At 44.3% G+C, this 26,088-nt stretch overlaps 1 protein-coding gene across 2 annotated transcripts in view; it reads right to left on the bottom strand.

Moving 5' to 3' along the window:
• LOC141110735 (receptor-type tyrosine-protein phosphatase H-like) overlaps positions 1–26,088 on the bottom strand; it is a 788,595-nt gene that overhangs the window by 471,943 nt on the left and 290,564 nt on the right. For both annotated transcript variants that reach the window (XM_073602293.1, XM_073602291.1), the window contains one exon: positions 10,873–11,142. In XM_073602293.1, the coding sequence (XP_073458394.1) occupies positions 10,873–11,142 (270 nt within the window). The remainder of the gene's footprint in view (positions 1–10,872; positions 11,143–26,088) is intronic.

The following is a 26,088-nucleotide window of genomic DNA, read 5'->3' on the forward strand; positions in this document are numbered from 1 at the left end:
TAGTTTCAGCATAAATCACACAAATAGGAAACACAAGGGTAAAACTAAGACACTGAATTTCAAAAAAGCCAACTACCCTGAACTGCACTCCTTGCTAGAAGGTATTAAATGGGATAAAATCCTAGAAACAAAGAACACGGAGGAAAAATGGGAGTGCTTTAAGAGCATTATGAATAAAGGTATTGGCCAGTGCATCCCAATGGGAAATAAATTTAAAAGAGCTAATACAAGTCCTGAGTGGCTTAACGCCAAAGTAAAAATGCATATAAAAGCAAAGGAGAAGGCCTTTAAACAATACAAGGCTGAGGGGTCATCATCAGCATTCCACCTTTACAAAGTTCCTAATTTTTACGAACAGTCTATTGAATGGAATGGTACCAGCTGATTGGAGAAAAGCAAATGTAGCACCAATATTTAAAAAAAAGGGCCAAGATATATCTCTGGAAACTATAGACCAGTTAGCCTAACATCAATAGTTTGCAAGCTCTTGGAGGGGATAAGGGACTATATACAAGATTTTAGTAATAAAAACGGTATTATTTGCAGTAATTAGCATGGATTATTGAAGAATCATTCTTGCCCACCCTATTAACCTTCTATGAGGAGGTGAGCTGCCATCTAGATAAAGAAAGGCTTGTAGACGTGGTTTATCTGGATTTTGCAAAGGCATTCGATACAGTTCCCCATGAACGTTTACTGTACAAAATAAGGTCTGTCGGCATGGACCAAAGGGTGAGTACATGGATTGAAAACTGGCTACGGTGGCGAGTCCAAAGGGTGGTGATAAATGGGGAGTACTCGGAATGGTCTGAAGTAGAAAGGGGGGTCCCCCAGGGTTCTGTCCTGGGACCAATCCTATTTAATGTATTCATAAACGATCTGGAGGATGGGATAAACAGCTCAATCTCAGTATTTGGGGATGATACTAAGCTAAGCAGGGCAATAACTTCTGCGCAAGATGTGGAAACCTTGCAAGAAGATCTAAACAAATGAATGGGGTGGGCAACTACATGGCAAATGAGGTTTAATGTTGAAAATTTTAAAATAATGCATTTTAGTGCCAAAAATATGAATGCAATCTACTCACTAGAGGAAGAACCACTGGGGGAATCTAGGATGGGAAAGGACCTGGGGGTCCTAGTAGATGACAGGCTCAGCAATTGTAGGCAATGCCAGGCTGCTGCAAGCAAAGCCAACAGAATATTGGCATGAATTAAAAAGAGGATTCACTACAGAGATAAAAAGATAGTTCTTCCACTTTATAAGACTCTGGTCCGGCTGCACCTGGAGTATGCCATCCAGTTCTGGGCACCAGTCCTAAGAAGGAATGTGCTGGAGCTGGAGAGGGTCCAGAGAAGGGCAACAAAGCTAATAAAGGAACTGGAGGATCTCAGCTACGGGGAAAGACTGCAAGCGCTGAACTTGTTCTCTCTGGAGAAGAGACACCTGAGAGGGGATATGATTTCAATGTACAAATACGGTACTGGTGACCCCACAATAGGGTTAAAACTCTTCTGCGCAAGGGAATTTAAAAAGACATCAGCCATTCACTAAAATTAGAAGAGAAGCGGTTTAACCTTAAACTGCGTAGAGGGTTCTTTACTGTTAGAGCAGTAAGGATGTGGAATTCTCTTCCACAAGCAGTAGTTTCAGCAGGGAGAATCGATAATTTCAAAAAACTATTAGAAAGGCACCTTAATGACCACAACATACATGGATATACAATGTAATATAAACATAAGGCACACACACAGTTTGGACTTGATGGACTTGTGTCTTTTTTTCAACATCACCAACTATGTAATACTTGCCACTGACACCTGCTACCCAGATGCAGTATGTCACTTGCCACCAGATGCAGCATGTCATTTGCCACCATCACCTGCCACCCAGATGCAGCATGTCACTTGCCACTGTCACCTGCCACCCATATGCAGCTTGTCACCGTCACCTTCTACCCAGATGCAGCATGTAACTTGCCACTGTCACCTGCCACCCATATGCAGATTGTCACCGTCACCTGCCACCCAGATGCAGCATTTCACTTGCCACTGTCACCTGTCACCCTGATGCAGCATGTCACTTGCCACTGTCACCTGCCACCCAGATGCAGCGTATCACCTGCCACCCAGATGCAACATGTCACTTGCCATTGTCACCTGCCACCCAGATGCAGTATGTCACTTGCCACCAGATGCAGTGTATCACTTGCCACTGTCACCTGCTACCCAGATGCAGTATGTCACTTGCCACCAGATGCAGTGTGTCACTTGCCACCAATGCTGCATGTCACTTGCCACCGTCACCTGCCACCTAGATGAAGCATGTCACTTGCCACTAACACCTGCCACCCATATGCAGCTTGTCATCGTCACCTGCCATCCAGATGCAGCATGTTACTTGCCACTGTCACCTGCCACCCATATGCAGCTTGTCACTACTTACACTACTTTTAGCAGCCTGTCTCCAGCATCCGAACAGGTAAACTTCCACATGCGGGTGGTGAGAGATGATGTAACTATCTCTCTGCTCATCCGCAGCTGCAGATCTGTCAGGAGCAGCCTACACGGCCCTGCTGTAGGGGCTGAACAGCAGTGATGCGGCAAGGTGGGCAGCGAGAGATGTCATCAAAGATTGTCAGGAACCGCCACGTGGGGGCAGGGGGGTTCTGACCAACTCCCACCTCTACTGTCACTAGACTGTCACCTGCCACCCAGATGCAGCATGTCACCTGCCACCCGGATGCAGAGTGTCACTTGCCACTGTCACCTGCCACCCAGATGCAGCATGTCACTTGCCACTGTCACCTTCTACCCAGAATCAGCGTGTCACCTGCCACCCAGATGCAGTGAGTCACCTGCCACTGTCACCTGCCACCCAGATGCAGTATGTCACTTGCCACCAGATTCAGTGTGTCACTTGCCACCGTCACTTGCCACCGTCCTCTGTAAACAGTGGAGCAGGGATTGATTGCTTAGGGTTCTTCGGTGTTTCACAGGCTACTGTTCTGTTACTTCCCCTTGTCTTCTAGAGACTTCTACAAGTATAGTGGGAGGGAGAGCAGGACAGGCAACCTGAATATTTATGGGACTCCATCCAATCCCTGGGGAGGTATACTCAGAAGATGGAGGGGGCCTACCAAAGAGAACTTTATCCAGAGACTGAATGGAGCCAGAAGAGAGGTCCTTTACAGAGGAAAAGTGGCTATTGGGTGGTCTGGTCTACTAAGCAAGTGAAGTGCAGCAAGGAGTTGCGCAAAACAGCCAGGAGCGTGCAATACTGAAAATATGAGGCAGCTCCACCTTAACATTACTACTCTTGAGGCTTTTCCTGAGACCTTATCCCAAGGAAAACCAGAATCAATCCAACCACACTCTAGATGTCCTAGACAGTACTTCCTTTCAGAAAAAAGTCAAGTCAAAATATTTTGATAAATAGAACTTTTGGAATTACAAATGCTGCAATGTGTAAAAGAAACATTTACTGACCACTACCCTAACATCTGTGCTGTGATTTTCTAAAGACCCCGGCATACAAAAATTCCAGCTAAAGAACTGCTCCTGGTATTCACAAACTGACAACAATTATTGAGCAAATAGGAAAGAGGAAAAATAATTGAATAATAAACATAAAAAATTTACTTTTTCAGTTCACTCTCTATTCAGAAGATTGTTTGAGATTAGGTATTATAGGTGACCAGCATGTGAGAACTAGGATGGTGGAAGCCCAGTGAATGTAGTTTATCCAGATTTTGCTAAGCATTTGATACTGTACCCCATAAATGTTTATTTTATAAAATAAGCCTTTGATGAAATTGTGAAATTACATGAATGAGTCCAGAGAGTAGTGCTAAATTACTTATTCTCTAAATGGTTTAATGTTGTGGTGTGCCATATGGGTTTGTCCTGGGGGCCAATGCTGTTCAGTCTTTATTTGTAGTGTTTATTAATGATTAGAGCTTTGTGAACAGTTCAGACAGAGCAAAAGTTTGGCCCGAACACCGCCCGTTCACCCATTCAACGAACATCCGAATTTGCAGAGTTTGGTGGGTGTTCGCCTTGCACTGCACTGAGCATTCAAAGCCTTGCCCAATCAGGGCGCAGTGAATAGCTGGTTGTTAATGAGGTGTGCCGGGAAGACGGCTGCGGAATCCTTAACAACCGATGATTCATCAGCTGTCAATGGGCTTCCCTGCTGACAGCTAAATAAAAAAAACATTGCTGGCAATAAAAAAATGGGGAAAAAAAATGTGTGCCCCCCCCCATAATCCATACCAGACCCTTGTTCATGCATGCAGCCTGGCAGGCCAGGAAAGGGGTGGGGACAAGCAATCGCCCCCCCTCCTGAACCACACCAGGCCACATGCCCCCAACATGGGGGGGTGCTTTGGGACAGGGGGGCTCTGCACCAAAAAGTAATAAAAACAGAGACAGTTTTTGACAATTCCTTTATCAAAAATGTTTTAAAAAAATGTCCCCCTGTAGATTCACTGTCAGTCACGGTTCTTACAAAGGTAAGGTGCGGAACCACCTGACGACATCACCTTGTGACACCGCCCCCCCTTGTGACATCATCGACTGGTGCATGCTGGGTCGGTGGCGTAACAAGGGGGTGGTGCCACCAGGTGACTTCGCCAGGTGGCCCCACCCTTACCTATATAAGAACTGTCAAACGCAAGCCAGGCATCTGGCAGTTAGCCTTTGTTGACGAGGGGAGCATTTTTTTTTTCTTTTGGGGTCAGCATGATTGACGATGGATCTACATTGGGAGACATTGTTTTTTTATTTTTTAATAAGTGAATTATCAAAAACTGCCTCATGTTTTTATTTATTTTTACACTTTTTTTGGTAAATGGGTAGGGGTACAACTTTCCCCATACTCATTCACATAGGGGGGGCGGGATCTGGAGCCCCCTTGTTAACCACTTCAGCCCCGAAAGGATTTACCCCCTTCCTGACCAGAGCACTTTTTACAATTTGGCACTGCGTCACTTTAACTGCTAATTGTGTGGTCATGCAATGCTGTACCCAAATGAACTTTGCGTCCTTTTGTTCCCAAAAATAGAGCATTCTTTTAATGGTATTTGATCACCTCTGCGGTTTTTTTTTTTTGCGCTATAAAGGGAAAAAGACCGAAAATTTTGAAAAAAAAAACAATATTTTCTACTTTTTGTTATAAAAAAAATCCAATAAACTCAATTTTAGTCATACATTTAGTCCAAAATGTATTCAGCCACATGTCTTTGGTAAAAAAAATGTCAATAAACGTATATTTATTGGTTTGCACAAAAGTTATAGCGTCTACAAACTAGGGTACATTTTCTGGAATTTATACAGCTTTTAGTTTATGACTGCCTATCTCATTTCTTGAGGTGCTAAAATGGCAGGGCAGTACAAAACCCCACAAATTACCCTATTTTGGAAAGTAGACACCCTAAGGAAATTGCTGAGAGGCATGTTGAGCCCATTGAATATTATTTTTTTTGTCCCAAGTGATTGAATAATGAAAAAAAAAAAAAATTACAAAAAGTTGTCACTAAATGATATATTGCTCACACAGGCCATGGGCATATGTGGAATTGCACCCCAAAATACATTTAGCTGCTTCTCCTGAGTATGGGGATACCACATGTGTGGGACTTTTTGGGAGCCTAACCGCGTACAGGGCCCCGAAAACCAAGCACCGCCTTCAGGATTTCTAAGGGTGTAAATTTTTTATTTCACTCCTCACTACCTATCACAGTTTTGAAGGCCATAAAATGCCAGGACAGTTCAACCCCCCCCCCCCCCCCATGACCCTATTTTGGAAAGTAGACACCCCAAGCTATTTGCTGAGAGGCATGGTGAGTATTTTGCAGCTCTCATTTGTTTTTGAAAATGAAGAAAGAAAAGAAAAATGTATTTTTTTTTTCTTTTTTCAATTTTCAAAACTTTGTGACAAAAAGCGAGGTCTGCAAAATACTCACCATACCTCTCAGCAAATAGTTTGGGGTCTCTACTTTCCAAAATGGGGGGAGGGGGTTTGTGCCATCTGGGCATTCCATGACCTCCGAAACTGTGATAGGCAGTGAGGAGTGAAATCAGAAATTTACACTCTTAGAAACCCTGAAGGCGGTGCTTGGTTTTTGGGGTCCCGTATGCGGCTAGCCTCCCAAAAAGTCTCACACATGTGGTATCCCCTTCCCCTGGAGAAGAAACAGAATGTATTTTGGGGTGTAATTTCACATATTCCCATGGCATGTTTGAGCAATATATCATTTAGTGACAACTTTGTGCAAAAAAAAAAGTGTCATTATCCCGCAACTTGTGTCACAATATAAAATATTCCATGGACTCGACATGCCTCTCAGCAAATAGCTCGGGGTGTCTACTTTCCAAAATGGGGTCATTTGGGGGGGTTTTGAACTGTCCTGGCATTTTATGCACAACATTTAGAAGCTTATGTCACACATCACCCACTCTTCTAACCTCTTGAAGACAAAGCCCTTTCTGACACTATTTGTTTACATGAAAAAATCCTTTTTTTTGGCAAGAAAATTACTTTGAAACCCCAAACATTATATATTTTTTAAAGCAAAGGCCCTACAGATTAAAATGGTGGGTGTTTCATTTTTTTTCACACAGTATTTGCGCAGCGATTTTTCAAACGCATTTTTTGGGGAAAAAACACACTTTTTTAAATTTTAATGCACTAAAACACACTATATTGCCCAAATATTTGATGAAAAGAAAAAAGAGGATCTTAGGCTGAGTACATGGATACCAAACATGACATGCTTTAAAATTGCGCACAAACGTGCAGTGGCGACAAACTACATACATTTTTAAAATCCTTTAAAGGCCTTTACAGGTTACCACTTTAGATTAACAGAGGAGGTCTACTGCTAAAATTACTGCCCTCGATCTGACCTTCGCAGTGATACCTCACATGCATGGTGCAATTGCTGTTTACATTTGACGCCAGACCAACGCTTGCGTTCGCCTTTGCGCAAGAGCAGGGGGGGACAAGGGTGATTTTTTTTTTTTTCTTTATTTTTTTTTTTGCTTTTTTATCTTATTTTTAAACTGTTCCTTTCATTTTTTTTTTTTTTTTTATCATTTTTATTGTTATGTCAGGGAATGTAAATTATAGCAATAGGTAGTGACAGGTACTTTTTTTAAAAAAAATTGGGGCTTATTAGACCCTAGATCTCTCCTCTGCCCTGAAAGCATCTGACCACACCAAAATCAGTGTGATAAAATGCTTTCCCAATTTCCCAATGGCGCTGTTTACATCTGGCAAAATCTAAGTCATGAAATGCTCGTAGCTTCCGGTTTCTTAGGCCATAGAGATTATTGGAGCCATTCTGGTCTCTGATCAGCTCTATGGTCAGCTGGCCGAATCACCGGCTGCATTCTCAGGTTCCCTGTTGGGACAGGAGAGCCAGAGAAAAACATGGAAGACAATGGGAGGGGGGGAAATTCCCTCCCACTGTTTGTAAAAGCAGTCTAGAGGCTAATTAGCCGCTAGGATTGCTTTTACATGAAAGCCGACCACTGGCTGAAAAGAATGATACCAAGATGATACCTAAACCTGCAGGCATCATTCTGGTATAACCACTCAAAGTCCAGCAACATACCAGTACGTTGCTGGTCCTTGTTGGGCATATATTGTAATCTTTTTTTTCATGCAGCCTGTGGACTGAACGAAAAAAAGAGATTGATTGGTGGGTATGCCCACCATTAGAATATCTCCCTTCATCCACCCACTACTAATGATGGGCATACATGCACCATTTATATATGCCAAAGCATGGGAGCATCCGCCCCAAAAGTTAGGAGCAAATCGTTCCTCTGCCCCTGCTGCCCCCATGCTTCGGCATATATCACCTCCGACAGCGCTGGAGTCACAGCTTTATGTATCGTGGGAGAAAACGATGTTGCTGTCAAGATAAATAAATCTGCGCTGCAGCTGAATGGCGTACCTGAAGACAAAAAAATGGTTAACAATAAAACACAGTAAACAGTAAAGTATAAAAAATTGCATACCTGAAAAGAAAACATGATAAAACATAATAACAATAAAACTTTGCAGAATAGAATACAGTAAAAAAGAGCAGAACAATAGAGAGAGAATAGAGAGAGAACAATAAAACGACAACTATTTTTGTTTTTTTTATGTTATATATTTTTTTGTTTTTTGTTTTTTTTTACACTTTTTTTGTAACTGTAACTTTTATAACAAGTTCAGGTCTCTCAAAATGCCATGGCATCTTGGGAGACCCTGTGAAAGTGTGCCTAGTCTGTGCAATGCTGTACCCTACGCTAATACTCAACTAGTGTATGGTAGCGTTCAAAACATTCACCAATGCAAAGACCAGGATTGTCAGGACAGGAGGGACAATAATAGTGGGTGTCACGCCTATATCCGCGCTTGCTGCAGACACGACATCTTTTTTGGGGGGCAAGTATCTAGGCTGATCCCACTAACACTGCGTTTTTGGGAACCCTAAACTCCTGGGGACGCTAGTATAGATCTGATCGGATCAGATATTGATCCGTTCAGATACTATACCACAAAGGGAGGTGTTTGGTGCTTGCGTGGGTGTTAGTGGTACTGGCGCTAACCTGACGCTGCCTGGGGCAACGCAGACCCTATCTGACCCTAAAACCTAACTTTTATCACCGCCGGGCGATCAGGGGGATAAACCTTTATCAGGTAGTAAACGGCGGGTGCCCTGAAACTATAAAAAACAAACTAACTAACCAGCGTCACCCATAACAGTTATACGGTGATCACTGGTGAAAGGGTTAACTAGGGGGCAATCAAGGGGTTAAAACCTTTATTAGGTAGTATATGGGGGTCCCTGACGCTATAAAACGCTGACAGCGAACCTAAATACTTATCTCCCTAACTAGCGTCACCAGTGACACCAATACAGCGATCAGAAAAACAATTGCTTAGTGACACTGGCGAAGGGGGGTGATCAAGGGGTTAAAACTTTATTAGGGGGGGTTAGGGGGGTACCCTAGACCTAAAGGGGGCTAACACTAACTGCCCTACCACTTCTAACTGTCACAAACTGACACCAATGCAGTAATCAGAAAAAAAAAAAAAAGAAACTGCTATTGGTGTCACAGTGACAGAGGGGGGGGGGTGATTAGGGGGTGATCAGGGGGTGATCGGGGGGTGATGGGGGTGTAAAGTGTGCCTGGTGTGTTTTACTGTAAGTGTATGTGTTGTGCACTTACTCAGATGTCTTCTCTCCTCGGCGCCGGAACGGAAAATACCGATCCGAGGAGAGATGACATCACTTCCTCTGCCGCTGTTTACTATACAGCAGCAGAGGAAGATTCTCATTTGTTGGGAGCGAAAATAAAAAAATTAAAACAAAACAAACAATAAAAAAATGCCCCATCCCCTTGTGCTCGCATGCAGAAGCAAACACATACGTAGGTCATGCCCGCATATGTAAACGGAGGTCAAACACCACATGTGAGGTATCGCCACCTCTGTAACTCTAAACTGGTAACCTGTAAAAATGTTTAAAGCGTCGCCTATGGAAGTTTTTAAGTATTGTAGTTTGTCGCCATTTCACAAGCGTGCGCTGTTTTACAGCGCGACAAGCTAGGTATCTATTTACATTACATAACATCATCTTTCACATTATACAAAAAAATTGGGGTAAATATTGTGTCATGGTTTTTATTTAATTCATGAAATTGAAATTGCAATGACCGTAATTCATGAAAGTGTTTTTTTGCAAAAAAAGTTCGAAAAATTGATGCGCAAATACTGTGTTACATAAAAAATTGCAATGACCATCATTTTATTCCCTAGGGTCTCTGCTAAAAAAAATATCTATAATGTTTGGGGTTCTAATGTAATTTTCTAGCAAAACAACACTGATTTTTACATATACAAGAGAAATTTCAGAATTGGCACAGTTGGCAATTGATAAAGAATCATTAAAAATCCCTGCTCCTAAAAAAACAATATTTCATTTTTTGCATTGTTTCATGCCCCCCAGGGCAGTACCTAGACCCCCGTACCCTTTTTATGGCCAATAACTTGCATATAAGCCTTCAAAATGGGACTTTTGATTTTAAGTTCGGGTCCCATAGACTTTAATAGGGTTTGCTGTTCGGGTCAGGAATTTTTCTCTATTCGGGGGTTGTGGTGCGAACCGAATAGGGGGGAGTCTGGCCCATCTCTATTAATGTTGGACTTCAGAGCTCAATTTCATTATTTGCTGACACCAATTAATATTTGCCAGAATGTAGCATCATCACGTTAATAAACTAGGGGGTTGGGCAGCTACATGGCAAATGACAATACTGTGAAACTCAGGGGGATAAATTCATATTTGTAGCCATTTAAAAAATACGAGTTTAGCCTCATCTTGAATGTGCAGTTCAGTTTTGGTCACCAATCCTCAGAAAATACTGTATGTTATTGCAATAGAAAGAGGTCAGCAAATGGCAATAAAATTGCCATTGAGGACCTCAGTTATTAGGATTAATTACATAGGTTACAGTTATTCACTGTGGGGAGAAGGCGCTTAAGAGTGCATATAATTACAATATGCAAATATATCAAAGGCGACTCCAGTAACTTTAAACTGTTTACTCTAAGGTCCCAGAAGAGGACACATGACAATGAATTTAGGTTAGAAGAAGGATAGTGGAAAGGGTGTTTTCCTGTTGGAGCAGTAAAGATTTTCCCTTCCATCCCTGGAAGTGATGCTAGCTGAGAGTGTCAAAAAATATTTAGATGTGTTCCTCAGGAAGCAGAATAAACAGGGCTATGGGAAGTGTAGAATAGAAAGTCAAATAGACATGGATGGACATGTGTCTTTTTCCAAGTATATAAACTAAAATTATGTAAACTTACAAGTTGTGGCATTAGCCATTTCAGAAGCTCGGCTAGAAATGTTATTTTCAGTGACTGCATAGACTGTGATTTTGTAGTCTGTTCCTGGTAAGAGACTGCGCACTATTATGCTGTTATTGCTTAAATCTGTCACGTTATGAAATCCAGGACCTTCCCCAGCTACGTTGTAGGTGTAAGTTCTTGCATTTATATTATTAGAAAGTTTCCATGAGATGTTCACACTGTTTCCTGATATATCGGTTACAGTTAATCCAACAACTACAGAGGGCACTAGGGAGACAAAATACAAAAAGAAGTGTTATGAATATGTCATTAGCAAAAATTTACATACATTAACACTATTACAATAAATCTAAATGATAATAATCAGGGATAAATAACATGTTTTGTTTCTAAACTGATGTTTTATGTTACATTTTGTCCACATATGATATACAATCTTTATTTACCTTCTAATTTTTAATTAGCCATGTGCACCCATTACTCCAATGCCACAAAGAGTTATGGGGTTTTTAAAGATACAATACAGTAGAAGCAGTTTGCTTGCAGACTGTCTCTCTCTAATCTATTACAGCTGGCCATAAATAGATCATATACTTTTTTTGTTCAGTCAGTGGACTGAATAAAAAAAAAGAAACGGACTCCTCCATCCACACAATTAAGGTGGATAAAAGAATCCTCTCTGCTACAACATTGTATTCTGACAGCAGGGACTCTTCGCTATCAGAATACACTGATCAGCAATTGCAACTCATTGGCTGTAGCTGTTGATCAAAACCATTGTACATCAAGCCCGTTTATAGAAGTCGATTGTTAGATCAACTGCTGTTGAGCGGGAGCGGCCACACATAGATTAAAATTTAGACAGTGCCTGCAGAACTGGTTGAATTTTGATTCATCTATGGTCAGCTTTATTCAGTTGTGCAAACAATTCACCAATAGGAATGAGCCCGATGTTCGCCGAACAGCGAACATTATGCCGTGTTTGCAGCAAATTCGAAAGCCACAGAACACCGTTAAAGTTTATGGGACACTAACATGAAAAACCAAAAGGCTTATATGCAAGTTATTGCCATAAAAAGTGTATGGGGACCCGGGTCCTGCCTCAGGGGACATGTATCAATGCAAAAAAAGTTTTAAAAACTGCCGTTTTTTCAGGAGCAGTGATTTTAAAGTGGTGTTCCACCCTAAAAAAAAAAATCATGACTGTGCCTTAAAAAAGAAAAATAAAAAAAAATTTGGAAATTTTTTTTTTTTTACTTACCTCTAAATGCCTGTTGCTAGGGGGTCCCTCGTAGTCTGCCTCTTCCAGTGCCTGGGCTGGTGACATCACTTCCCCCTCGGCACAGGAAGGACTCGGCTCTGCTTCCTCCCTCCTGTCAATCATCTGGGACCCATTACAGGTCCCAGGTGACTGAGCGGCCAATCACGGCGCGCTGCGCCGCTCGCGCATGCGCCGTGGGTGCCAGGCTGTGAAGCCACAGCCCAGCGCCCACAGTTGCAATGCCGGCGCCGCTGAATGGAGGGGGAGACGAGCGGGGCTTCGATCCCCCGCATCGCTGGACCCTGGGACAGGTAAGTGTCCAATTAAAAGTCAGTAGCTGCAGTATTTGTAGCTGCTGAATTTTTTTTTTTTTTTTTAAGGGCCCTCCTCTTTAATAATAAAGTGAGTAAAGTAAATAATTAAAGTGAATCAATAAAAATGAAATATTCCTTTAACCACTTCAATACAGTGCACTTATACCCCCTTTCTGCCCAGACCAATTTTCAGCTTTCAGCGCTCTCACACTTTAAATGACAATTACTCAGTCATGCAACACTGTACCTATATGAAATTTGCGTCCTTTTTTCACACAAATATAGCTTCCTTTTGGTGGTATTTATTCACTAGTGGGTTTTTTATTTTTTGTGCTACAAATAAAAAAGACCATAAATTTTGTGGAAAAAATGCCTTTTTCTTTGTTTCTGTCATAACATTTTGAAAATGAGTAATTTTTCTTCATAAATTTTGGCCAAAATGTATACTGCTACATATCTTTGGTAAAAATAACCCAAATTCGTGTAAATTATTTGGTCTTTGTGAAAGTTATAGAGTCTACAAACTATGGCGCCAATCACTGAAAATTGATCACATCTGATCACACCTGATGTACTGACGGCCTATCTCATTTCTTGAGAGACTAACAAGTCAGGAAAGTACAAATGCCCCCTAAATGACCCCTTTTTAGAAAGTAGACATTCCAAGGTATTAGGTAAGTAGCATGGTGAATTTTTTTTGTAATTTTTTCCCAAAATTCTTTGCAAAATGAAGATTTTTTTTTTTTTTTTTTACAAAATTGTCATATTAACAAGTTATTTCTCTCACAAAGCATATGCAAACAACAAATTACACCCCAGAATACATTCTGCTACTCTTCCAGAGTATGGCGATACCACATTTGTGGGACTTTTACACAGCCTGGCCACATTCAAAGGCCCAACATTGAAGTAGCATCTTCAGGCGTTCTATGAGCATAAATGACATTTCATTTCTCAACCACCTATTACACTTTTGAAGGCCCTGGAGCACCAGGACAATAGAATTGCCCCCAAAATGACCCCATTTTGGAAAGCAAACACCCCAACATATAATCTATGAGGCATAATGAGTCTTTTGAACAGTTCATTTTTTTCCAGAAGTTTTTGGAAAATGTGGAAAAAAAATTAAAACGCATTTTTTTTTACACAAAGTTGCCATTTATCAGATATTTCCAACACATAGCATGTACATAGCAAATATGACACCCCAAAATACATTCTGCTACTCCTCCTGAGTATGGCTATACCACATGTGTGAGACTTTTACACAGCCTGGCCACATACAAAGGCCCAACATTGAAGTAGCACCATCAGGCGTTCTAGGAGCATAGATGACATATATAATTGCCTGTCATCCTATCATTTTTGAAAGCCCTTCATATTTCTAACACATAGCATGTACATACCAAGAATTACAATCCAAAATGAATTCTATTGCGGAAAGGGTAAAAAAAAAGCATTACCTGTGCTTTTAGTGGTATCCACAGAGGAGAGCATTGGTCCAGGCAGCAGGCAGGGATGTGCTTAGCTACAGCAATAGTAATTATCCAGGCAGCAGGCAGGAATATTGTCTATAGGCCAAAGGCAAAGGCCAGTGTGGGAGGGACACTGGGGATAATGGTAGCTAGTATCTTTTTGAAATCCTCTTTTGGTGCACACGTGTCATTTTTTTTGCCGTCTTCGGCCTGCTTGAGATGGTGGAATGCTGAAGCGGAAGTGGCGCTCATGAAGTCGGCAAACAGCCTCAGAGCGAAGGTCTTCTGGGGGGGATCTTTGGTGATAGATGAGGGGCTTGACAACTTCTTCTATGAATTTTAGGAAGGGGGCGGGGCTTTCCATGGATTTGCTGTAGACTACGTAGGAATTATAAATGGCCAAATGGATGAGATAAATTGCTACCTTCTTGTACCAGAATCGGGACCTTCTTATTGACAGATAGAGCTGAATCATTTGATCATTGAAATCCACCCCCCCCCCCATGTAGAGATTATAATCTTGGACACATGTTGGCTTTTAAATGGGACCTCGTCTTCTTTGAACCTCAATTGTAGTGTCGTCATGGATGGCGGACATCATGTGCACGTTCCTTTTATCCTTCCACCTCAAGGCCAGCACTTTGTTGCATCTCAATGATGCTCTTTCCCCTCTTCGCAGCTTTTTGTTCGCTAGCCTTGAGATTCCTATTTTTTCTGGAGGTTCCACAGGCCAAGTTTTTCGCAATGTATAAGTGTTTGAAAAGGGGCAGGCTGGTGTAGAAGTTGTCAAGGTATATATGAAATCCTTTGTTCAGAAGTGGGTATGCCAGGTCCCATACAATCTTTCCAGTTGTGCCCATGTAGGCTGGGCATTCAGGGGCCTGGAGCTGGGAATCTCTTTCTTCATATATGCGGAATGCATACAGATATCCTGTGGCTCTCTCACAGAGCTTGTATAATTTTACTCCGTATCTGGCCCTTTTGCTAGGAACATATTGCTTTATTCCTAGCCGGCCTGAAAAGGGTACCAGGGACTCATCGACACATATATTCTGATCGGGGACATAGAGTTCTGCAAATTGTTGGGAAAATAAATTTATCAGTGGGCGAATTTTATATAACTTGTCGTAGTTTGGATGATTGTGGGGAGGGCACTGGGTGTTGTCGCTGAAGTGAAGAAAGAGCATTATCATCATGTATCAGGACCTGGACATTATGGCAGAATAAATGGGCATGTTGTGGATAGGGTTGGTAGACCAATAGGCATGTCCTTAATTTTTTTTGTAATCCCCATGTTTATGGTGAGGCATATAAACAATTTGAACTCCTCCAAATTCAGATCTCTCCACTCAAACGGACGGGCATATGATGATTGGGGTTTGTTGGCAATATACTGCTGGGCATATAAATTTGTCTGGTCCACAATAAATTGCAGCAAAGTGTTGGGCAAAAACAGATGAAAGCAATCAATCTCTGAGAAATTTTGGGTGTTGGTCTGCACCTGGCTGTGCTGTGAAAGGGAGAATAATTGGTGATGCCAAGTTGGAAGGCAGCCATGTTGGGCTGGCAAGACATCTGGCATGTATGTAGAGGGCCTGGCTCTTGGGGTGCGTGACTCTCCAGTAGTTGGATTGGAATTTCCTGTGCTGGTACTCAGGCATGATGTGGCAGCACTGGTACTGGGTCTGGGCATTTGTTCCTGGGGCCTATCGCCAGGTATTGGGCATTTGTTCCCAGGGCCTAACGCTGGCGGCAGCGCTGGTACTGGGCCTAGGAATTTGTTCTTGGGGCCTATTGCTGGCGGCAGCGCTGGTACTGGGCCTGGGAATATAATCCTAGTTTCTAGAGTGCTGTGCCCTTTTAGGAGGGACCCAATCTTCCTCCAAATCATTTGCCGATTCACTATTCGGTTTAAATGCCGAATTTGATTTGGAATCAGAATTGGAATCTGATGAGAACTCCCCGTTGATCTGGAACGCCTCCCCACTGTTGTATACTCTTTTGGGCATGACGCTGATGGCTGTGTGACAGGTGGCAGGTGACGGTCACTGATGGGCTGTGCGATGGGTGGCAGGTGACGTTCACTGATAGGTGATGACGGTGTGACAGGCAATGGTCACTGATGGGTGACAGGCCACGGACTGTGACGGGTGATGGTCACTGATGGGTGATGGTCACAGACGGGTGACAGGCCACGTCACTGATGGGTGATGGATGCACCGCTGACAGTCACTAATGGGTGATGGATGACCGGCAACGGTCACTGATGGGTGACGTGTTCACTGCTGACGGTCACTGATGGGTGACGGGTGATGGCTGACAGTCACTGATGGGTGATGGGTGATGGCTGATGGTCACCGATGGGTGAGGGGTGATGGCTGGCGGTCACCCATGAGTGACAGGTGATGGGTGACGGGTGATGGCTGATGCTCAATGGGTGACGGGTGATGGCTGATGGTCACTGATGAGTGACGGGTGATGGCTGGCGGTCACTGATGGGTGACGGGTGATGGCTGACGGTCATTGATGGGTAACAGGTGATGGCTGATGGTCACTGATCAGTGACGGGTGATGGCTGACGGTCACTGATGGGTGACGGGTGATGGCTGACGGTCACTGATGGGTGACAGGTGATGGCTGATGGTCACTGATGGGTGACTGATGGGTGACGGGTAATGGGTGACAGGTGCACCGCTGACGGTCACTGATGGCAGTCCCTTATGTGACAGGTGCACTTTATGGGGTGACTGTTGGGTGATAGATGACAATGGGGGGGCGATGGGACAAGTGTGGTGTTGGTGCAGACACTACAGAACACAGATCGGTAACTCACTGTTCCTGGCTCTTCTCTCCTCACACTGGAAACGGTGTGTGAAGAGAGGAGCTAGTAACAGCTAGTTACTGCTCTGTGTTTACACCTAGTGATCGGCTATGAAAGGATCACAGCTGATCACATGGATAAACAGCCGGCCAATGGCTGTTTACCAGCGTTGGTGACGAGCAGTGTTACCAGGAACACGCCGCCACCGACGTGCATGCGCAGCGTGCTCGCGTTTGCGCGCATGCGCCGTGCACATTGGGGTGGAACCATCTGTGATTGGCCGTGACTTCATCACGGCCGATCACGTGGTAAACAGCCATGTCCAATGGCTGTTCACCCCCCCTCGGTGGTGAGCGGTGTCTCCGTGACACACCGCCACCGAAGAACAGGGATGCGCACGCACAATTGCGCTCATTCCCTGTTTAAATGGGGGGCCGTCATATGACGCCCTCCCGCAACGAGAGCCGTGCCGCCTGGCCATCATTTGACAACTGGCGGTCGGCAAGCAGTTAAAGATCGTGCCTGGTGGGTGTCCTTAGTATGCCTGTAAAGTAGTGCATTTTTCCCGTGTTTAGAACAATACCACAGTAAAATTACACTTCTAAGGAAAAAAAGTCATTTAAAACTGCTTGCGGCTGTAATGAATTGTCGGATCCGGCAATATAGATAGAAATCATTGAAAAAAAGGGCATAGGTTCCCCCCCCCAGTCCACTACCAGGCCCTTTGGGTCTGGTATGAATATTAAGGGGGCAGTTGTAAAAAAAAAATCAGATTTTATTTTATTTTTTACAAACTGTCAGTAAATTTACTGGCGGTTGGCAACCCTGTTACTGACCATAAGAATCTCACATTCTTGTCTGAGGCTAAACGCTTCTCTCCCAGAAGGGCGCGATGGGCTCTTTTCTTGTCTAGTTTCAATTACATTGTCTCATTCTTACCCAGTACTAAGAATGTAAGAGCTGACACTTTGTCACACCAATTTTCCTCCACTTCCAAGATGGAGCCGGTTCTGGTTCCTGTGATTCCTCCTGATCATATTCTGGCTACGGTTCGCACCAGTCTCACTTCTTCTTTGGATGAAAAATTCTCAGGTCCATGCTCCTTCTGAGAAACCTTGTGACCGCTGCTTTGTCCCAGAGAGTCTCCATACTGCCATGCTCCAGACTTACCATTCTCCCAAGGCTGCTGGCCACCCTGTGAAGAATCAACTCTTTTGGGCCATTTCCCAACAATTCTGGTGGCCTCGTCTATGTGCTGACACCTTCCAGTGGGCCTCCTACAACCCATACCCAATGGAGAGAGGCCCTGGACCCCCCTGTCTATGGATTTTATTGTGGAGTTACCCAACTCCCAGGGCAACACAGTTATTCTTATAGTGGTTGACCGGTTCTCGAAAATTTCCCATTATATTCCACTTAAGAAGTTGCCCACTTCTAAGGAACTGGCTTCCATTTTTGCTTGGGAGATCTTTCGCTTACATGGGCTACCCAAGGTGATTGTCTCGGACAGGGGTAGTCAGTTTGTGTCCCGGTTCTGGTGAGCCTTTTTTGCACAGTTGGGAATTCAGCTTGCTTTCTCCTCTGCGTATCACCTGCAGTCTAATGGGGCCACAGAACGAGCCAATCAGTCCTTGGAGCAATTCCTACATTGCTATATTTTGGACCATCATAACAACTGGTCAGACCTCTTACCATGGGCGGAGTTTGCTAACAATAGTGCCTCGAATTCTGCTTCCCAATTGTCCCCGTTTATGGCGAAATATGGTTTCCAACCTTCCACCATGCCTGACTCATTTGTTCCTCAGAGTATTCCTGCCTTAGTGGAGCATCTCCATGGTTTTCGTTCCACTTGGGCACTAGTCCAGGAGGCTTTGCGACATGCTAATGATAGGTACAGACTCCATGCTAACCGCAGATGCCTGCCTGCCTGCCTGCACCTTCCTACCAGGTTGGGGACAGAGTCTGGCTGTCATCTTGCAGCCTCCGACTTCGTGTTCCCACTCTGAAGTTCGCACCTCGGTTTATTGGGCCTTTCCGTATTGTTTGCAGGATTAACCCAGTGGCTTACGCATTAGACCTTCCTTCTAATATGCGTATCTCAAATGTATTTCATGTCTCCTTATTAAAACCTTTTGGTCTGCAACCGCTTTACCACCTTGGTGCCTCTTTCTCACCCTGTACAGGTTGAGAACCATGAGGAGTATGAAGTACAGTCCATTGATGACTTCCGTAGGTTCCGTGGGCGCATACAGTACCTAGTGCATTGGAAAGGGTACAGTCCAGAGGGACGCTCTTGGGTCTCATCCTCAGACGTACATGCCCCTGTCCTCCATGATTTCCATAGATGTTTTCCCCTCAAGCCTGGTGGTCCTCTGAGGGGGAAGGGTCATTGAGGAGGGGGTACTGTCAGGGCTGGGCCCAGCCCTTCCTTATCAAAGCTGGCTACTCAGCTGTCAACTAATTGCCAGCTCTTCTCTCTCCACAGTGACTCACCTGTTGATGATATCCTGCTCGTCAGTCCTGCCTACTTAAGCCGTCCAGCCCAGATGATCTCTGCCTTTGCCTTGGTCACATCTCTAGAGACGCTCTGCTGTGTTCCCGTTAAAGACTTGCTTGGCTGACATTCCTTCTGGCTCCAGATCCTGCTTGCTGTTCTACTATGCTCATCTCTGGCTCCCTGATGTTTTGGCTTGTCTGACTATCCGTTCCGGTTCCTGAACTCTGGCTATGGTTTGACTACATTTACTCTGTTTACCTTTTTATTATTATTATTATTATTATTATTAAGATTATTATTATTATTATTATTATTAAACAAGTGTGATTTAACTGTACTTCTATCTCAGTCTGATTCATGGTTTCTGACATGGTGTTTAAGCAGGCCTGCTGGGACTGTGGTGCTAGGGTGAAGAAGGGAGAGAATTGAACTAGAGATCAAGGTCATTCCTCTACCCTCCTCCTGTGCTTGGACTCATATAGCCCAATTTAAGTAAAGTTGGCAGATAATTCATTGAAGTAACATCCCATTTTGATGTGTTATTCTCTTGTGTTTACATCTGCACCCAGTGTTATTTCACTTAAATGAGTCCCTTGAAAGCAGACAGATTTGATCTCGTAGATTTCTTTAGTGACTTTTGCACTTTGTTCTACCAATACCTATTTGCTTACTACTCTGCATTACTGTTATTGTAAGTTTCATTTTTCTTTAAGCAAGTTCACAGTAAAAATACTTTAACTTGTGTCCATTTACTGTGGTATTTACACTACATTGTTGCCAGGTGTGCCAGTGGGGTTGAGCCTGTTCTTGGGGTTGAGGGGGCAGAATAAGGAACCAACAATATTCAAGCGGCTCCTGTGGGGGTAGCTCTACATGTGGGGGATACCTTTACTCTGCAAGCAACTTCTCAAGACAGCAACCCTACCAGCATCGACATGGATGCAGCTGCTGCAGCTCAGTGGTGAGAGGAGCAAAATGGGCGCCTGGAGCCAAGTATGGTGGCATAGATCCCCAGGACTGCATGGACGGAAGTGCAAATCCAACAAGCGGTGGAGGCTCTAGCTCCTGGAAAGAAGGTATCGGTATTGGATCTGAAGATGAGTCAGGGCACTTCCCACACTCTCGTGCTATTGGAGTGGAGGAGGGGGATCCCTGCCTGCTTTCAAGGGCGTAACATCCAACTAACTGACGGCATTGAAGATTGTCTATTCCATTTGAGGGGGTCGAAAGTCAGTCAAGAAGGCTAAGTTATACCATTCCAGTCGATGAAACACCCACATTTACGACCTCAGTTACTCTGGGTGCAGAGTTTTTCACTGCTCTGGGAAATTTCATAACTAAGTGTAATCAGACCAATGTAACCCATTGTTTTTTTTTCTGCCTGGCTCGTTTATGCCATTTTTAATTGTGAAAGATCATTTTTACTGTTAAAGATCTTTTTAATAAATACAAAGAACAATTTTTTAAACTTACTACACTATGGAGCGCCTTCTTCTTTGCCTCTAATCCCGTGGACTGGGAGACACTTTCCTTTTAGGAAAAGACTGTGGAGACCGGAGAAAAGCTGCAGTGATTTCTTGGATCCATTAAGGAGGTTACAGCAACAGTCTGGTCGTTTATCGATGCAATACTAGACCCGTTGGGGTCTATCCATAAGGTGAGAGGCTAGGATCACTGGGGGAGGATTCTAGAAAGTTGCCACTATCATTTTACATCTTAAATTGGACTCCCACATTCGTCCCTTTCCTCCTCATCTATATTTGTCTACATAGGATTATCTTGATCTACACTCTGATTTAGAGACTGATCACCTCTTTGAATCATCAGATTTTTTTGGATGGTCTTTATTATAACTTGATTATTCCCACTGTATCTATTTGAATATTATTTTGATGTGATACACTTTATTGGATTTTATTCAACATTTATTTGAATAATATTTTGATGTGATGCACTTTATTAGATTTCTTATTGAATATATATTTTAGAATCTCTCTTTATGAGTTTCACTTGAGAGATTCATTGTTATATATTTTTGCTTATATTAGCACTTTATTGATTTGTTCATTAATAAGCGCTACTTCACTATATATACACATATTTAAGAGTGTTGGTAACACTATAGAAGTTAGCCGATTTTTATGTAGCAATAACTCTCGGTGGAGCTGCTGGTTTAAGCGGGTCTGTTACCTTCACCTTGCTTCCCTCTGTTTCACCGGCACCGGGTCTAGGGTTCCGTTGAGTTTACTTCTGGACGACACACGCACCAACACTGGAGTACGTTTTCAATGCTTTATTGAACAAACAAACTTTAGGAAGTAGCAGGAAAGAGGCGGAAAAGGAAACTTTCAGGAGAAACGCAAATATTTTCTTGTAGAATCTTAGCGGCAAATGTCCTGGTAGAATTCAGATAATTATGCGGAATGCGCTCCCCTCGTGGGACACACTCCTTGCTCGTCTGGATTGGCCTCTCTCACCGGTCTAACAGCCAGTACGCAGCACAAATCAAAAGTCTCTGCCACAGACTTGTTTGGGGGGTAAATCCGTACGATCCTCTGCCACAGGATGTATCAGATTTCTCTGCAGTGAAAGTCAGTCACAGTGCCTGAACCTTTAAGCCGAACCGGCAACACTATGCTGTATAGTTACTTCTTTTGGATACGTCCTCCAACCGAGTCACCAGGCCCCTCTATAGACCAGCACGCTGCGTGATCTCTCCAGGACGGGTCCTCCCCTAGGATCTCCTCGGCCTGTCCAGCTTCGTCACACAGGTCCGACAGCTCCGGACCATTCCTCGGCCGCGGTGGTAGGCCCCAGACAAGCCTCTGGACCCACCCCTGCGCCGCTGTATTGTAGGCCTCCTGATCGGAGGACCACGAGGTAGCTCCTCAACGCATACCTGTCGGCCAGGAAGGCCAGCAGGTGGCTGTAAAACGAACCCTAGAACATGGCGTCTGTCCCATAAATACCCTCTTCCCAGAATGCAACTCGGAGGACCACCTCCACCAAACTTGCCTCCGAGACAAAGGAGCATCTATACACTTCGACACGTTGCCTTTCCAACACTGACCAGTGACAACAGCGACACCCACCGGTCAGCACGGAAACACACACAACGTCAGCCAAGCTGGAACAGAGGCAAACTTTTACCTTACTAACGCCCAAATTACTAAATTTACCTAGCATACGGTAGATTGTAAATCTACCAGCGCTACATTATTTTTCATTAAGCACTATATATCATGCACCTTATATTTAGCACTTTACTCACCATCAATACACTTGTTTTTTGGTAGCACATCAGTATTTTCTTTTTAACAGTTTACAGGAAGCTAAGACTCTTTTTAGGAACACAGCCAGTGCAAAAAAGAGAGGAAGAGTATGAGACTTGGATGGAGCAGGCCTCGCAGGCCCTCCAGGAATAGGATGTTTTTTGAAGTCCAGAAAAAACAGCGGATCACGAGAGTTTAAGAGGAGCTGCCGCTGAGGCTATTAGAAATCTGAAATTCAGCCAAAAAACCTGCACGGCCTATGACAATCCTATTATGTTGCAAGAAGAGTTTTGTCAACAGAAAAGACTTCTGATCTAATTTATCAATTCAAGCACACCTTTCAACACCAAGGTGAACCTTTGTCCGAGTACATCAGAAGACTAAACAAGATATTGTATCAAATTATATTAAGGAAGGGAATGGACTCTTCAGCTCTAGACCAAGCCAGGATTAAACAGATCTTGAGAGGCACTCCACACTCTGATCCAATATGGATTCAGTTAAAAACCTCTGAGCGATGCAAATCCTTAACATACCCGGAGCTTATCAGGATTGTGAGGTAATAGGAAGCTCTGTTGGAAAAGAAAAACAAAAGCTCCTGCATCAGAACAAAACAAACACCCAGGAAAGAAAAAGCACTTACATACTCTACCCAAGCAGGAGGGGACCCTCCGGAGGATGAGGATGAGACAGATGCTGGGCAGTCCAAAAGGACTAAACTCCAGGCCTCATTCACTACAGCAATGCCTGATATTTTAGCTCAAGTAATGCAGGTACAGCTCAAGATGCACAAAACCGCCATGCAGGTAGTGGAGACCCAGGCAAACTTGCAGAAGTCTCTCTCAGATGTCCAACAGGGAATGGTTGATTCCCCGACAGGAAAGAAAGTAGCCGAAGAAGTTAGGCCCACTTCCACTTCAACTTCATCTAGGATAAGATGCTATGGATGCGGAGAAGTGGGTCACTTCAAAGCACAATCTCCCAATGGGGAGAATGTTGCCGACCTTACAGTAGAAGTTGTGAAAGTGTTAAAGAAGCTGTTCCTTGGGAAGCAGGAGGGAAACTTCAGAGGGCCCCAGTGAAGGAGCAAATCGGGTGCCCATCTACAGTAGCTAGCTCCAAAATTAATGACGTGAAGAGGCAGCAGTGGAAGTCCAAACCTTGCAGAGGACTCCCATTGTTGCCTCAGAGCAACCCAGTGTTTCACTCCCTTTGACGCAGGCTACCTGGCATTGGGGAACCAATGCACACCAAATCCCTAAAAATCGGCGGAGACTTCAGGCAGGTCAGAATTCCCGCAAGAAAGGAGTACAGATACAGGCCGCAGAACAAGCCAAAGCCCCCAATTCCTATGAGTTCCCTGCTAAGCTAGTGAGACCTTCCCCTGTAGTTTACATTCAAGTAGAGGGAATCTACACTAAAGCCCTCCTAGATACCGTAACTCAAGTAACCCTCCTCTACAGGGACTTCTATGACAGGCACCTTAAGCACCTGCCTTTGCAGCAGTAGGAAGGGTTAGCGATATGGGGCATTGGGACTCAGAAATTTTCTTATGACTGCTATCTACCAGTCAAGCTGACCTTTGACCCTTCCGTGGCAGGAAAGACAGAGACGTTGGACTGGCAGTAGTCTGCCTTCGCCCACCAGGGGCCGGCAAGAACTCCCTGATTATAGGGGCCAACACTGATCTTGTTCGAAGACTATTGACACCTCTTGTCTTGGAGCCTGGTACTTCAATTACGAATGTACACCCTATGCTGGGACAAGTACAAGAGCCTAGTACAAGAGCAGAAGGCCCCAGCTGAAGGGGTGGGGAAGATATGGTGCCTGGACCGGGGTGAGAAGTTACTACAGCTGGGTGAAGTATTTTGCCTACAAGCAACTATCAAGCTGAATTGGAAGCAACCAGGCCCTTTCATCGTCCTTTAAGCTGACGGCAGGGGGCAGATACGGGAGTAGAAATAATCCCAGAAGTGGTTTCAACCAAGGCGTTACAAAGAAGTCACAGGAGAATTTTGGTTAGTGTCCACAACATCACGGCCTCCCCATTAAAGATGTTGGCTCGAATGTTGCTGGGACAAGTCAATCCAAGCCACCCCAGTCTCACTGTCTTATTTGGTGGGGGGAGTGAAGGATGGAATCTCTGTCTAGGAGTTTTATCCAAAGAATACTTCTTTCTCCCAGCTCCTTAGTTCCTTAGATGGCAGGCTGCATTCTCCAAGAGTGAGTTCGATGTGGGGTGTGCAAAAAGCACTCAACATCGGATTAGTCTCCAAGAAGATAAGCTGTTTAGAGAAAGGGTCAGACAGATTCCTCTAGGGGGCTTGGAAGACCTACGTGAGCAACTGGCAGAACTGAAGAGGACAGGTATCATCCGAGAGTCCCAAAGTCCATACGCTTCACCGAAAGTGGTGGTAGGAAAAAAGAATGGGTCACTGAGGTTGTGCATTGACCATCGGATGCTAAACTGAAGGACCATTCCCGACCAATATACCACTCCAAGAATAGAAGATGCCTTGCAGAGCCTGTCGGGGGCAAAATGGTTTAGCGTGTTGGACCTGAAGAGCGGGTACTACCATATTCCCATGCACCCTGAGGATCGGGAGAAGACAGCTTTCATTACGCTGATGGGGTTCTTTGAATTTGATTGTATGCCTCAAGGCCAGTCTGGTGCCCCAGCCACTTTCTGAAGGCTAATGGAGAAAACAGTGGGTGACATGAACCTAAACAAGGTGTTGGTATACCTAGATGACATCATTGTCTTAGGAAAGTCCTTGGAGGAATATGAAGAGTGCTTGGAGAAGGTCCTGAAGAGACTCCGTGATGAGGGGTTGGAGAAATGCCAGTTCTAGCAACCCTCGGTCAACGACCTTGACCATATCGTGTCTGCCGAAGGAGTGGCTACTGACCCTCAGAAGCTAGAAGACATCACCTCCTGGCCAAGGCCTACCAATGTGACTGAGCTTAGGTCATTTCTGGGGTTCTGCTCCTATTACAGAAGATTTGTTGAGGGATTCGCTAAGATAGCTCGCCCCTCAACGAGCTGCTGAAAAGTGAGGAGGAAGATGAGCACTCAGACCTTGCTAAGCTGGTCAGAATAGCTGGAGGGCCCAGAAAACCTAAGGAGTCCATTCAGGGACAGTGGACTGCCCAGTGTGAGGAAGCTCTTTGTTAGGGAGCAGAGTATCAAGCTGGAGGTGGATCTAGAGTGGAAGAAATTGGGGTCTCAGCAGCTGGAGTCCTCAGGGGATATAGCAACATTACTCAGATCAGGGGTGAAGGCCTGCCCAAGCTCTCCAAGAAAGACCTGAGAAAGGATCAGATGGAAGACCCTCTTTGTAGCTTGATGATAAAAGCTGTGGAGAGCCGGCGCCCTGATTTGCTTCTTACTGACACCCAAAAGGAAGCTCGTCTGCTTCATAGGGAGTGGGATCTGTTGCAACTGCGCAACTGAGTGGTCTACCCAAGGGGCCCCTCTGATGATTCTGAAGAAAAATGGCAGTTATTTCTACCCAAGAAGCATAGGGAGGCTGTATTGACTGTCCTACATGACAACCATGGCCATCTAGGGCC

Source organism: Aquarana catesbeiana, linkage group LG10 (genome assembly GCF_042186555.1).
Source record: "Aquarana catesbeiana isolate 2022-GZ linkage group LG10, ASM4218655v1, whole genome shotgun sequence".
Classification (NCBI taxonomy): domain Eukaryota; kingdom Metazoa; phylum Chordata; class Amphibia; order Anura; family Ranidae; genus Aquarana; species Aquarana catesbeiana.